At 45.6% G+C, this 15,021-nt stretch overlaps 1 protein-coding gene across 4 annotated transcripts; it reads right to left on the bottom strand.

Annotated features, from left to right (window-relative positions):
• Positions 1-315: 315 nt before the first annotated feature.
• Positions 316-14,810, bottom strand: Bmi1 (BMI1 proto-oncogene, polycomb ring finger). 4 transcript variants are annotated; one of them, XM_069990501.1, is made up of 14 exons: positions 14,629-14,810; positions 13,090-13,201; positions 12,922-12,985; positions 12,796-12,830; positions 12,095-12,154; positions 4,754-4,884; positions 4,350-4,446; positions 3,798-3,853; positions 3,658-3,708; positions 3,302-3,410; positions 3,182-3,221; positions 2,690-2,788; positions 2,287-2,367; positions 316-2,198 (listed from the first exon to the last, which is right to left on the bottom strand). In XM_069990501.1, the coding sequence occupies exons 1-14, from the start codon at positions 14,765-14,767 to the stop codon at positions 1,869-1,871; spliced, it is 1,404 nt and encodes a 467-aa protein (XP_069846602.1). In that variant the 5' UTR covers positions 14,768-14,810; the 3' UTR covers positions 316-1,868. The 4 variants fall into 4 exon arrangements, with proteins under 4 accessions (XP_069846602.1, XP_069846600.1, XP_069846601.1 ...); XM_069990499.1 differs by lacking the exons at positions 12,095-12,154; positions 12,796-12,830; positions 12,922-12,985; positions 13,090-13,201; positions 14,629-14,810 and adding an exon at positions 9,537-9,774; XM_069990500.1 differs by lacking the exons at positions 12,095-12,154; positions 12,796-12,830; positions 12,922-12,985; positions 13,090-13,201; positions 14,629-14,810 and adding an exon at positions 9,061-9,080.
• Positions 14,811-15,021: the final 211 nt, after the last annotated feature.

Raw genomic sequence — 15,021 nt, 5'->3', positions numbered from 1 at the left:
ATCTTTCACTGGGCTTTCAATACACAGCAAACCATGTATGTTTTAGGAACATCTGTAAGACAGTAATATGTTCCCTTCAGCTTTCACCTGTTATAATCCAATAGTTTCCAAAACTTCCGCACATTATAGTTTCCAAAACTTCCGCACATTGTGCTTTTCATATCAAATTTTTATTAAAGATCTTAGCTATTTTCTAAATGAATATTTTATTGGATTTTTTCCCAATTACAAATGAAATTTCATTTTACATCTATAATTAGAAACAACACATACAATGGGGCTGTACAAATTTAGGTCAAAATAAAAATATATGTATTTTGTGGCTTCATAAAACATCATTTACTGAGTCTTCAAGGAAAGCAGAAGTAACAGCAATATATGTAAAAGTAATGATTTAATGACTATAAGCAAGACAAAGCAATAGAATTGTGCTTCTTTTGCATACTGGGGGACAATGAAATGTTTAGCTACAATTTCCCATACAAACATGAAACAATAATCATATAGAATAAACATCCTCACAAATATCTGATGAGGGATGAACAAACACCAAGTCCGACCAAAGCAAAACACAAACTGAAACTGATGGGATTTTTTTTTAAATTTTGACATGTTTACTTGATTTAAAAATACCTGTAGAAGCTATGATAAATTGCTTCTAACTTCCAGACAAAAGAGCAGGCAAATTCATTAACTGTTAAAACAACCCCTAATTGGAAATTACTAGATCACATATTAAAATAATTTTAGATAAAATGCCTTCTTCCAGGAATTAAAATGGTTTATTTAAAAATTTTAGAATTACAGTGCTAAAATGCATTTAAAAAACACATTCATCCCATCATAACCAATGGAAAATTAAGACACTCTATAAGCCTTAGCTAAAATTTTCTTTACTGAAAATTAATTTGAAAAGTAAACATTACTGGAGGAAAGTCAGACTTATGATGACCTGGCAATTGCTTCCAATGGAACAGAATTTAGAATTAGACTTCCACATTACATTTAGTCTATGCTGGTAAGGCTCATCATAGTGTACATGGACAGGTGTCTGCAAAGGTCGAACCAGTTGGGAGAATTTAAACAACCAGTTTCTGAATGCATGAAACACAATATTTTCTTTATAGTATTTATAAATATATCATACAATACTGTTTCCTGTTATGTCATATACCAATATGGCATTGTACAACAAGCATAATGCCATCTGATTCTTACAAAAGCGAATCATTTAAACAAGTCAGTAAAATAAACGGTTGTACCCGCTTTTAGGCATACAGATTGTAAAACAAGTTTACTTTCCTTTGATCGGTTTTGCGTAGCAACAGAGAAGTAAAAATCAAACAGGAATTAAAATGGCTAAATATGCAAGAAATTGTTATTCACAGTGACATGGCTACATAGAATGCATTATTCTATGCTTATTCTTTCTGTTTGTTGAATTTCAAGATAAAAAGCACTTGTTTTCTACAGGTTCACAAAACAGCATAATAACAAACAACAATCAAGGAAAATGTAATGTAGGTATTAACTGACATTAACAAACTATGGCCCAAATGCTTCAATCCACTGCAGAGTATTTCCAAATCCAAACAATGGTTACTGAAACCACTTTACTTCTTTCCTGACACACAGGAAGATCTTGCCTGCCTTCCCAGAATTCAATTCTTTACAGAAACAATCTTTCTTTTCCATTAACGTCCACGTGAGTATCACATCTAGTTCATCTTTTATAGCCAAACTCAATGTCACTACAAAAGAAAGCAAATTGGACGATAGTCACATGTATTAGCATCTATAAAGCTGTAATGGCATGAAGATATCTATATAAATGGGGGTTTTAAAATTATTTCCCTCAGTCTCAGGAATCAGCCAGATGAAGTTGCTGATGACCCATTTACTGACGATTTTCGAGGTCTATTGGCAAAGGAAGATTGGTGGTTACCACTGGGGCTGTTGCTGGTTCCATTCATAGTGCTGGAGATGTGAGGAAACTGAGGATGAGGAGACTGTACTGGAGTACTGGGGCTAGGCAAACAGGAAGAGGTGGAGGGAATACCTCCTGCTGGGCTGTTGGCCTTGTCACTCCCAGAGTCACTTTCCAGTTCCCCAGCATTTGTCAGTCCATCTCTCTGGTGACTCATCTTCATCCTTTTACAAGTAGGTCGAACTCTGTATTTCAAAGGAAGTGGACCATTCTACAAAGTTAAAAAGAAAAAAAAAAGTCATTCTTAACTCTTTGCATGCACTTGGCCATAATCATCTAAAACCCAATATGCTTCTTACCCTTCTCCAGGTATAAATGTAGGCAATGTCCATTAGTGTATAGTAATCCTTTAAAGGTTCCTCTTCATACATGACATCAATCTATTGGCATCATTGTGACAAAAAGAAAAGGCAAATCTACGTTTTCATCATCTGAATATAATCCCCGAATGCTTTAAAGACTTTTTCTCCAAATATTTGGGGGAAAAAAGTCTCCTTTAAAAATTTTAAGTGAGAGAAAAATATTTCTAGATATTAAAGGATTTATTTTCATAGCATAAAACACTACCCAAAATATGCTAAGATGATTTAAAGACTAAATATAAATGTTTTTCTATTGCTGTTTTGGGGTTCAGAACCCTAAAAGTAAAAATTAAATCATTAAAAATCAACAGAAAATGCATGAAGACTATAAAGGAGGTACCTGGAAAGTATTGGGTATATCCATTTTACTTCTGAGGAATTTTCTTAAGTGCATCACAGTCATTGCGGCTGGGCATCTTAAATATCTTTTATCATTCACCTATGAGCACATTTACAAAAATGATTTTCAATTCTTACCTTTCAGACAAAAAAATTCAACTCGATTTCTTATATGCGATAAAAATACTAATACCAAAACCAGACACAACTATACTCTCAACTAATTAAACCTTGAGCTTAGTATTACAAATATGAAATCAACAAATTCTAATGTAATACTCTATTAAAGCATGTAGCATGATCTATGTAATATAGTTTCTGAAAATAACTACATAAAACAAATTGTAATTATTGAATAGTGTTTACAGATCCTTTTAGGCATCAAACAAGGCCATTTTTTTTTCTACTGAATAGAATCTTCTGACCTCAGAAAACATCACCCCCCCCCCATAAAATCGAGAATTTACTTATGTTTTTGTAACAAGGAACATACCTCCTCCTTAGATTTCTCTTTGTTTACTTTCCGATCGAATCTATGAAAGAAAATTGATTAGTGAAATAATGTATCGCATAAATATGCCAGCATACCATAGATTATGTCTAGACAATTTACCTGTTCTGGTCAAAGAATTCAATGGATAAGCTTATTATCTCATCATCAGTTATAATTCTCTTATCTTCATCTGCAACTTCTCCTCTATCTTCATTGGAGCCATTGGCAGCTATAAAGACATTCTAAATTCAATTTTCTAAAAAATTACACATGTAGTTAAAATGTTTTTATAGGAGGACATAAAGGATACTTTAATTCCAATATACATATATTGTTAATGGTGCTGCTAATCAAATCCAGAGAATTAGGCCTGATAGGCAAGCAGTCTATCACCACCAATATTAATAAGAGCACAATTACATTTTAATTAGGTTAGGTTCTCCTGAATTATTTGTTACCCAACATCCCAAGTTTACCATCAGCTGACGGATGAGCTGCATAAAAATCCCTTCTTCTCTTCATTTCATCTGAAGGAGGGAAAAAGAGTTAAACATTAAGGTACAGCAGGTTAAACCAATGAATACTGTTTTCAAATTCATGTAAGCAAGTTACTCACTTTTGAAAAGTCCTGGAACTAATTTGTATACAATATCTTGAAGTGTTTTATCTGACCTGCAAAAAGGATGTAAGTAAATTTTTAATAGGGCAAAAACTAAAAATGCTCTGATTTTATACATTTGTCTTTTTGTGCTATCTTACTTGACTGTGATGCTGTCTATAACTGCACAGATAAGTGAGGAAAAAAGTTCTCTCGTATTATTTTAAATGAGCAGACACATATTTTATATCTACCAATCTTATCTGCTGAGTCAAGCAGGCTTGTCAAGTTAGTATACTTGCTAATATGAATACAGAAAAATATGTAAACACTTTAAAATGTATTTTTGTCTGTCAGCTTAAGGCAACAGAAAAAAATCTTAATCACTGCAATAATAGTGATCTTTGTTTAATGTGACCACCATTAAAATGGCAAAAAAAATTTTTTAAGGGCTACCCCCCACCCACAAAGCACATATATCAGGTGGGAATTTGAGAATGAACTCCTTTTCCTGTTTGTAAATTACACAATTCCAGTAAACACAAACGAGGAATCCACCAGTTTTCCTACCTTATATTCAGTAGTGGTCTGGTTTTGTGAACTTGGACATCACAGATAGGACAATACTTGCTGGTCTCCAGGTAACGTACAATACATGTTTTACAGACTAGAAGTAAGAACATGTAAAAGTTTTGAAATTAGAAACGAGCATTAAAATTGATGTCCTGAGGATCAGAACAATGAAGATGGTGAATGGCAAATGCTATCTATCTTCAAGTAAATAAACCAAACTATTGACTATCTCAAGAACACTGATACGTTGTTACTTGCAGTAAGTAGTAACAAAAAGTCACTAAACACAAGAGAAGATAAAGACTCCCAGCACTTCGTACCAATGTTCTCAAGCAATGTGTGAATTGCTAACAGAAGACTGAAATATAAATGACCCGAGAGGGCTAAGGCTCTGGACTTACAGGAATGTAGACATTCAATGATGGTGGTGGCGTCAATGAAGTACCCTCCACAAAGCACACACATTAGGTGGGGATTTAGCTCAGTGATCTTGATTCTGGTTGTTCGATGCATTTCTGCTTGATAAAAGATCCTGCAAGACACAGAAATAGTGGTTATAATTCAAAGAAAAAGAACTCAAGATTGTCCCCAGCTTCAAATAATTGTGCATTCTCAAAACAACGACGCGTTTAACACAGCACAGCTGGACTACCCTAACATTTCCTACAGATGGAATTTACGAATCGGATCTGAATGAGCTCTACTGAAATGGTGAAAAAAGATCCAATTAAATTTACTTCTGGCCTCCCAGGCCATCCCGGAGGGAGATGAAAAGGTCTGGGGTGGGGGCTGGGAGCTCGGCGGCTGCGGGTCTCTTTCTTCCATTTGTCCTCCGCGCCGCGGCCCGGGGCGGCCGCAGCCACCAGCCCGTCCCGGCGGACATTCCCCACCACCAGGGCCAGTTCCAGGTCTCCCAACTTATGGTGAACTTCCTCCCGGCTCCTCTTCAGGAGGGAATTCCGGGATTCCGGCTCTTAGACGGCCAGGCAGCCAGAACCTGACGGGTTTCACGCCACACAAAGGGAAAACACATTCTGCCGTGGCTGCATCCCCGGCATTTCCGGGGCTGGGTGCCGGGCCCCGGGAGCAGCACCTCGCGCCGGCCCCGGGCGGGCTGGGGCCTGGGCCCAGGGACGCGCCGGGGGCCGGGATGCGAGGGGCGGGTCCGGCGGCGCCCCGCGCGGCGTCTCGCCCGGGATTCGGAACTGGCCTCGGCCGAGGTTTCCATAGCAACTTACACTTACACTTGGCATCCGGCCACGGCTGCAACTCCGCGCGGAGCCGGCCCGAGCCCCGAGCCTCCGCTGGCGTGCGGGGCGGCGGAGGGGCCGCGGCGGCGTCGGCGGGCGCGGGGGAGGGGCGGCGCGGGGGCGGGGCCGGCGCGGGGGCGGGGTGGGTGCGGGCGCGCGGCGCGGGGGAGGGGCAGCCCCGCCGGGCCGCCGGCCGGGGACCCGGCAGGCAGCTCCGGGGGAGGGGGACCCCGGAGCCCCAGGCAGCCAAGTGCCAAAGGAAATGCACGGCGCACTCCCGGCCAGCTCGGACACTCCCGCTGACCTCCTTCCGCGTCGACTGCGCGCGGAGAGCTGCTGTCACGTCGTTAGCCATCGCTAGGTCAAAATTGTCACCAAGTGATCTTTTTGAGGATTGCCAACTGTGCACTTAGCTCAAGTTGCACAGATATTTATTGACCCGAATAGTAAGTCCTCCTGTAGATGAGATGAGCCATGCACAGCTTTTGGAAGGGCTGAAAGCTGAAATCTGTTCTACCAGGAGGTAGGTGTGTGTGTGTGTGTGTGTGTGTGTGTGTGTGTGTGTGTGTGTGTGCGCGTGTGTGTGTGTGTGTGTATTTGAACTATGCTGGAGGCAAGAAAAACTAATCGGTAGGACAGTGACAATATGGAAAGAGCCATGTGACCTGCTCACTCCCAAGGCTAAATCAACACCTCCTCAACACAGAGTAAGGGTAAGAGAAAAAAACAAATGTCATTTGCCATAGGAGGAAATGATACTCCCAAGATAGTATAGGTTCTAGAAAGTCAAGGTGGGGAACTGTCAGCAACAACACACCAGAAGGACCATCATGGAAGTCAGTTACTTGTGTCTAGTGTTGTTGGAAACAAGACGGAGCTTCTACACCTGCCTGAAGTATATCTTCAAAGGTGCCTTGAATGGAAATCTAGGAACTTATGAAGATGCAGCTCAGGTTTTTATTCTTAGGGAATATAATGGCGAAGAGAGAAATGCCAACCAACCTACCTCAACAGATGAAAATTAAGAAGTCAGTACTAAAACAGTGGCCAAAACTAAAACCAAACCTCTCTAACTAATGTGACCACAGTGGTAAGCAGCAACCTCAAGCAGAAAAGTTCTTGTGTAAGTCCTGTTGTCTTGGATTACTTGTTGAGAGCTATATAGTCAACCTACATTAACATAAACCTAGTGAGGGAGCAAAGAAGTTGGAGATGGAGCAGTGTCTTAAGAAGTGTCATATAAATCTAATTGTTGCTATTGGTGACTAAAGACTAGCCTTCTCCATGGTTAAAGAAAATTCTCCCTGTGAAGCCACAGGGAGTTTCCTAGAAAGAGAGCAAGTTGATACTGCTTGCCTGTGGAAGCATACCACACTAACACCTCTGGATCCTGAAGTTCACCAAAGGGCTCCAACAAAAGCAGCTTGCCTTTATTTCTTCTCTATCGATACACAAATACAAATACTAACTCAGGAAACAAGCTTCAATGGACGGTTATCTACCAGGAGACTTTGAACATTTAAGTCACATGTACTTGACCAAAACCCTTTCAAATTCATCTTAAGTCTTAATTCACACAAGTCCCTGGGAAGAATCAGTCACAATCCTACATCATTCACAATACTAATAAGTATCACTTTGTTACTTAATTTTAAAACTTTTTGTATCCTATTGGGAAGTACTGACAACCTTAATGAAGATTTCCAAAATGCTTGACATGCTTGATTAATTTAACATAATCTCTTGCACTTTAGAAATAAAAACCATCTAGGTTCTAACACACAACTACTCATAAGCCAGTAAAAATGCACCCTACAACTGAAAATACTCTATTGTTAAAACTTGCCATTAAAGCTTACTCAGTTGGGACTGTCAGTTTTTAGTTGGAGGCCTAACACCCGAGATGTCAAAATGAAGGAAAACAGAAGCAAGTTCTTATGTTAACAATCAGTAAGACTACAGCAATCTAAGAAATGCAAATGAACTCTATAACCCCAGTTGGGGATCAGAGCTCAACATAAGTATGGGTAAATTTGGAGTTGACTATGGAGAGAATTTTTTTTTTTTTGGTCTGTCTGGGTATTTGACATCCATCCCAGAACTTAGTGGTGGGGTATTAATAAATTTGCCAAATACAGTTAAATGCTTAATTTTCTTACAAAAACTTATCTGATACACAGGCACACAGTGTCTTTCATATAGCTTTAAAGATATTATTACTAGGGGTATAATTTGCACCAGTAGGTTATTGCAAGCATCCCTTGACTTCACGTTGGGGGAGATGTATGGAAACGAATTCAAGTATAAAACTTTTATATGATTTTACTCATAAAATCAACCTCTGAGAAATTCTACTTATAACCTCTGGCGGATCAACTTAAAACCTCAATCTTACTAGGAAAGCTCCTAACAGTACTGTCAACAATTTACATCCTTAAGTATCAAGTCCAGTATAACTTTTTAGACTGTTTCCAGAATTTGGGGAGTGGAAGGGAGAAGGTTAAGATTCCCATTATAGACAGGTTAAGCTACTCCTAACATTTTGCATGCCACTAACTTAACACTTGCCTTTGGATAGATAAGCTCAGAATTTTTGCCTACTTTAAGGGAAGGGGTTAATGCACGACTCTCTTTCAGATATTGAACCGTGACCACTAAGCCCACTAAATCCTTTTATTGCAACTGGGAATGATCAAAGTCTCTCTACTTGTTTATTTCCAATTATTAACTGTAAATCTCTGGGGAAAAGATCATGCTCCATCGCTGTCAAGCCCAAATGACTGGGTAAACATAAGCAATCAACTTTTTAGGGCTCCTTTCCCAGAGCATCCTTTTACCACATGACCTAGACTGACATGTAGCAAAACCTATAAAACCTGGTGGGCTGAGATCATGAGTTTGAGTGTGTCCCGTAGTAGGTCGAAAAGTTGTGTAGTCTTTGCGAGGGCAAAAGAAAAAAGGGAAAAAGAAGGAAAGAGAAAGGAAATCTCCATCAAGACTACCGTATATAGTCACCATCTTCACTACATACACATATGGACATATTTTTTTTTAAAGCTCCAAATGTGAAACGTCCACTTCCCAGTGAGCAGGTCCAAAACACGTTTGGATCCCCCCCTGTCCAAGACTCCCACCAAAAAGCCCCTTGAAAACTTGACCATTTCCTACAGAAATGCACAAGACCTTGGAAACAACTGGGAACCGCCATCTTACAAGCCATCCAATTTCATACAAGTGTCCCTCCAACTTAAGTTAATAACATTTTTGTCGGGGTGCCCTCCGGTCTAACACCCACCTTGGCGGGATCGCTGGCCCCCACATATCCCGTCCCTATAAAATGGGGGCGTTCCCTGGACGTTCAAACCCCTCCAGAGCCCTTTCTTCCGGAGAGGGGGTTAGCCACTTGACCCAAGCAGCTCCCGATTTCGGGAGCCCGTCCCGGTCTCATCCAAATCTACCTCTCAACAAAGGGCGCCGCGGCCGGGAGGGCTGCGGAGCCCGGAGCCGCGATCGTCCTCCCCGCGGACCATGTGCGTCGCGAGGGTGCGGAGGGGCGCTCGGGGGAGAAAGGAACTAAAACGTGGGGCCGCGCGCGAGGCGGCGCGGCGCGGCCGGGGGAGCGGGCGGGCGGCGGCGGCGGCTGGAGCGGCGCCGAGCCCGGCTGGCGGCGGCGGCGCGGCGCGGGCTGCGGGTCGGTCCCGGCGCCGCGGGAGGCGGGAGGCGGCGGGCGGGGGCGCGCGCTCGCGGGCGCGGGGCGGCGCGGGGCCCGCGGCGGGCGGCGGGCTCGGCGCCCACGCTGTCAGCGCCTCCGGCCGGCGCGGACCGGGCGGTAAGGGGGGGGGCGCTCCCCGTCCTCCCGCGGCCGCCCCGGACCCCCACGCGGCCCCCCGCCGCCCCCCAGCCCCGTCCCGGAGACGCCTAGCCTCCTACGTACCCGGAAAAAGCAGCCGGCGCGAGGCGATCGAAGCGGGCGGAAAAGACAATGAAAGTTAAAAGTCGTTCAGCAGAAAATGAATGTGAGCCAAGCGGCCATCTTGAAGCGAGCTGCAGACGCCGCTGTCAATGGGCAACGAGCGCAGCCGAGAGGAGCCGCGGCCGCCGCGCTCGGCTCATGCCGCCTCCGAGCCCGGCCTCCTCCTTCTCCTCCTCCTCCTCCTCCGCGGCCTCCTCCTCCTCTGCCGCCGCCGCCGCCGCCTCGGCCTCCTCCTCCGCCTCCGCCTCGGCCTCCAACGCCTCCTCCTCCTCCGGGGCCTCCTCCTCCTCCTCCTCCTCCTCCTCGGCCGCCGCCGCCCGCTCCGCGCTCGGGGGCGGGCGCGCGCGGAGGGGGCGCGAGCGGTATTATTCTGCGGGCCGGGGAGGTGTTTCTAATCCGGATCGGGGCTCCCTCGCCCACATCCCCATTGTCTCGCCACGATCTCTGCCTTTAATACTACGATTATTATTTCATAGTTGCCGGGGGGGGGGAGAGGACGGGGGCGCCTTCTGTGCGGGCGGGCGGAGAGGCGGGGGGCGGGGAGGGAGGACGAGGAGGGGGAGGGGAGGGTGGAAAAAAAAATGCACCGCTGAAGGCAGAGTGGAAACTGACACCGGCTCCAAAATGGCTCGGAGTCCGCCCGCCCCCTCCCCCCCCCGCCACCCCCCCCCCGCCGGGTCACGTGCTCCCCCTCATTCCTTAAGGGCGGCCTGGGAATTAGTGTCGGTGTAGTCGGGCCCGTGGCCGCCCCCTCCCCTCCGCGCCGTGCGCCCCCCCCCCCCCGCGCCCCCCAGCTCTGCGCCGCGGCGGCGGCGGCGGCGGCGTTGGCGCGGCCGCGGAGACATTTCTCCACAGGGCCACACGCGCCACCCTGCTCCCGGCGCGGGTATCGCTCCGACCCCGCACGGCGCGCAGACCTCCCTCCCCCCCCCCCCCGACCGCCGTTATTTCTTTCTCCAGCCCGCCCGCCTCTTCCCGCGGCGCGCACATCCACGGGCCGACGGGGGCGCCCGGCCTCCACGCCCCGCGCGGCCCCACGGGCTGCGGCCCAGACTCTGGCGCCGAACCTGCGGCCGACTCCTTGGACTCGTGGAAACAACAGCGCCCGTCCCAGCCTTCCCGCGGCCGAGGCGGGGCGCGCGCGGGCAAGCCGCTGCTCCGAGCCCGGCCGGCGGCGGGGTTCGGGCGCACGAGCCCCGCGGCGCAGGTAGCGGCCACCGCTTCGCGGCTGAGCCCGGGGTCCCCGAGGCCCGGGTCCCCGAAGCCCCGGGGGATCGCGCCCTTCCCCCCACTCGCTCTAGTCCAGAGAAAAGGCGGGCGTTAAAAGTTAACGCTCATTCTTGCTGCCTCCGCACTCGTAAGTAATAATCAATACACAGACTCCAAACCAAACACCGCCACCGTACTCACTCGGGGTGCAACACTTTTATTTTGTGGGACTTGACAAAGATCAAAAGAGGAGAAACAGTTAATACGAAAGGGGATTCCAATACTCCGGCAGAATTTCCCTATAACCTTTTCACGGACATTAAAAAAAAAAAATACCCAAGTGTTCAAACAGTGGCAGGAATGGAAGATTCCCCCCCCCCCCAACACACACACACACAGAAGAAAAAAAAAATGAGAACTTCCAGGTCGCACACACGACGGCTCGGCAGAAGGCAGGGCAGTTCTGGTTTTCTTCCAGCCTCAGCCAAGGCTTAGCTATCCCAACTCATAACTGAGTTGCTCTTTCCAGGCTTTTCGAAGCATCTTTGAGTCTCCCCACCAAGTCCTACAAATGTGCATCATGCCTGATGTTAGGATAACATGGGTAACGAAGTTTGAGAAGTTGCAAGAAAATTTAGTTGGGAGGACACTTTGCTCAGCAAATGTAAGATTCTCTAGAATTTGAAGCTTTGACAAACCACGATGCCCACAGAATGAAACGTGATTTCTAACTGAATCCTCTCTTTTAGGCAAGTAGTGTCTAAATTAAACATCCTAAGTCATCTACTGAATGAGTTATGCTGTATGCACATTCTCTAAAAGTTCAAAGCTATATTAATAGTTGCTTCATTTGATGAAGAAATTACCATTTTTAAAGTTTGTTGCCATGTCCATCAAAGTAGTTTTCAATTTCCCCAGTCACAGTTAAAACCTTAAAATTTACTCCCCCCTTAAAAAAAAAAGTCATTTTGAACTGTTGTAAATATACATGTTCAAAATTGAATCCAATTTGTGAAAGCAAAGATGTTTTCATATCCTTGCTTTTCTCTTACTGGATCAAGCTGATTGTGAATTGGATGAATTTACAATAAACACTAGACTTTAGAAGTGCATTTTAAGTAGAAGGAACAAAAAAAAATACAGACCACTAGTAACAGTAACATCTTCAGGGCAAAAATGAAGTCTGTGTGAAAATATTGCTTTTCCCTTTAACTCCTTAACCTTCATTAGTTTCTTTTAAACTTTCCATAGCATAATTCTTAACACAAATGAAAAAAAGATAGGCATATTCAGAGATCCTAATACTGTACCTGCAATTGTTCCATGTTGCAACTAAAACTAATATCTGGGTAGGACCCGGAGTCAGGGTTCTAGGGGAGAAAAAGAAGGCTATTTATTTAAATCAAGGATATTTAAGATTTCATTATACACTTCAGAAGCATAAGTCATCTTATACATACCTCTATATTTAAGGTCACCAAATATGCTGGTCTGTACATCTTATGAAGTTGATTGGTCTAAAACAACACACATGCATATCAATCTCTTAACTATTATTAAAAAGTTCTCTAAAACCTTACTGAGATGTTTGGGAAACTTTACCTTTATCTGATATTCCAAGCGCCAAGAAACATCAGTTACATGAGGGAGAGATCTGCCTATACTGAAAGATACAATAATTTTGCACTTAATATCTGCAGAAGAAACTACAGTATTTATCTTTACTAAAAATAGTGTCTCTCTTTCACCCCCTATCCTTGTTTTAATGCATTCTGAGGATATTATTAAACTTCACTTTCTTGTCTGGAAGAGTTAAAGCAATCTAAAACTATCTCAATACACTTCTGTTTAAAAACAATGGCTTAAGTGCAATTGTTTCACTTGGCCTTTAGCCCTCCCCCATTGAGTCAGGATCTCAGGACTTTCTGCCCAGTAGTGTTTCACACAAACACTCACCAGGCATACCTGCAAGTGTAAAGGACCTCAGCTTGACACCTTACACAGTACTTACCTCCCCAGTAGGATTTCCAGGGAATTCTTATTATTCTGTAAGAAGTACAAAAGAGAGGAACACATCTTTGCAAAGAGAGTTGAAGAAAAGTAGTAATTGTTAATTTAAAGTTTTAAAGTAAGTAACCTGATACTCCGTGCAAAACAGTTCTATTCTCTCTCTGTCAAATTTACAGTCTTCCAGGTAAGTGCTAGAAAGGGTGGAAAGCCAATGTTCAGTCTCCATGTTAAAACTGAAATTGGAATCATCATGATACTATTTGGAAATAAAAAGGATGCTTAATAAGTCCCATACCTCAGAGTGGAATTGTCAGCCCGGTGCTTTCCTGCCTCCAATATGTAAGTTGCAGCCGCCGCATGACAATACTTTAAAACCACTGGGTCAATGTGTTTCAAATCTGGGTGATCTAAAATAAATTAATTTGCTAGTGATAATACATCCTTCACTATCCTCTTCCTACAAAGGACATTTTAATTTGGGTAAAGCTCCTGGTACAAGAAAACAAAAAAGAATTCAATTGTAAGTAAATGAGCAACAGTTAACTACAAAGCAATAAAGACAATGCATCAGTAATTCTGTTAATCTGTTTTCAATTACCTTTTTATTTTGCATTAATATTTATTGATTTTAAAAAAACAAGGCCTTCAAGAAAAAAGCATTAGTGACCAAACATTAGGTGGGATCAATTTAAAAAAAAAATAAAACTCTCAAAAGACACACATTTTTACATGGTGCAAATTTCAGGATAGCCTTCATTCTCAAACTCATGCCATTTTCAGGTAATTCACCCCAATGGGCACTAATACATCAGGGGAGGTGGAAGAAAGGCAAGAATTAGGGTTTAAAAGTTTCTGTTTTATATTCTATCATTATTGTCAGGTTTTGACAGCCAGCCCCCCTTTTTTTTTAGATTAACACAGGTGGTGGTTACTATTTTCGTTTGAAGAACTTCCACTTTCATATTTTTTGTACAAATGTCTAGTTCATGGCATTACAGGCCAAAAAAAGTGAATTGTGGGAGTATTTATATTTCACAAAGTTATTTAAAAGCGATCTGTCTTAAAATGTGTCCTCAATCCATATTGCCTTCTACAATCACGGCTCAGAGATCGCTTAGGACACTGATCTCCTAATAACTGGGGCGGAACAAAACATTATGCACCCTGTTTTAAAGTTCTAGGGCAAGCACCTGTGTAAAACATACAGGCTGGAGCGATCAAAGGAACTTGAGGCATCTCCTAAATTGAAAACTGTAAACACTTTTGTAGGTAGTCGTGACTGCGGACACTTTTCAACCCTAGCTCTCCTAGTCTTGAGAGCCTGAATTACAGGAAGCTCCCCAGATGAAGTCCAAGTGTCAAAACAGCTGCTGGCTGCGACCAGGCTGCAAACCGTGGTTGTTTAGGCCACAAATAAAGACTTGGACACGGGTTTTACAAAGGAACAAAGAGGCTGGGAGGGAAATCGGGCCAGAAACGTGTGGCTGGCACCGTGCAGGTGCCGAGGGGGGGACAGAACAATGCTCAGGGTCGGCTGGGCGTGGGGGCCGAGCTCTCAGCCCCAGCACGGCGGCGTCCGGGCAGCGCCAGGGCCCTGGGTCCCGGCCCCGGCCCCGGGTCCGGCCCCGCGGCGCCCCAGCGGAGCTCGGCCTCGGCCCCGGATCCGGCCCCGCGGCGTCCCGGCAGAGCCGCGGCCCCCGCACCCCGTCCGGAGCGCAGAGCAGAGCCCGGAGACTTCCTCTTCCCGGGGCTGGCCCCTCTCGCTCGGGCTCGCGGCTCCGCGCGAGCGCCCGCCGCCGCCCAGGCCCGCGCAGCCCCGGAGCCGAGTGCTTACCTAACACGGCCCCGTCCGCCTGGGCGTCCAGCAGACTCTGGAAAGCCGCCCGGAGGAGAAGCGCGAAGGCGCGGGAGTCGAAGCAGCCAGGATCCGCCAGCATCTGGAAGCCTTTCTGCACAGACTCCGAGAGCTCCATTGTGAGCGCGCCGTGACCTTCGACACGCGCACCACGTGACACGCGCCGCGCGCGCTCCGCCGAGGCGGCCGCGCGCGCACCCGGCTCCCGGCGGCGGCGCGGGCTCCCGGGCCTCCCTCGCCCGGGTCTCCTCGTCCCGGGCCTCCCCGCCCTCCCGCTCCTGCAGCCTCCGCGCCCCCGCCGCTTACCCCCCCCCCCAGCCCACACCACCCCAAGTCTTTCCTAATGCGAAGCCGCGGGCGCGGGGCAGCAGG

The sequence above is a fragment of the Dipodomys merriami genome, unplaced genomic scaffold (assembly GCF_024711535.1).
Source record: "Dipodomys merriami isolate MVZ:Mamm:240054 unplaced genomic scaffold, mDipMer1.0.p SCAF_4, whole genome shotgun sequence".
NCBI lineage: Eukaryota > Metazoa > Chordata > Mammalia > Rodentia > Heteromyidae > Dipodomys > Dipodomys merriami.
The sequence above is the reverse complement of the archived record's forward strand: the minus strand, read 5'-3'. Positions and strand labels throughout refer to the sequence as shown.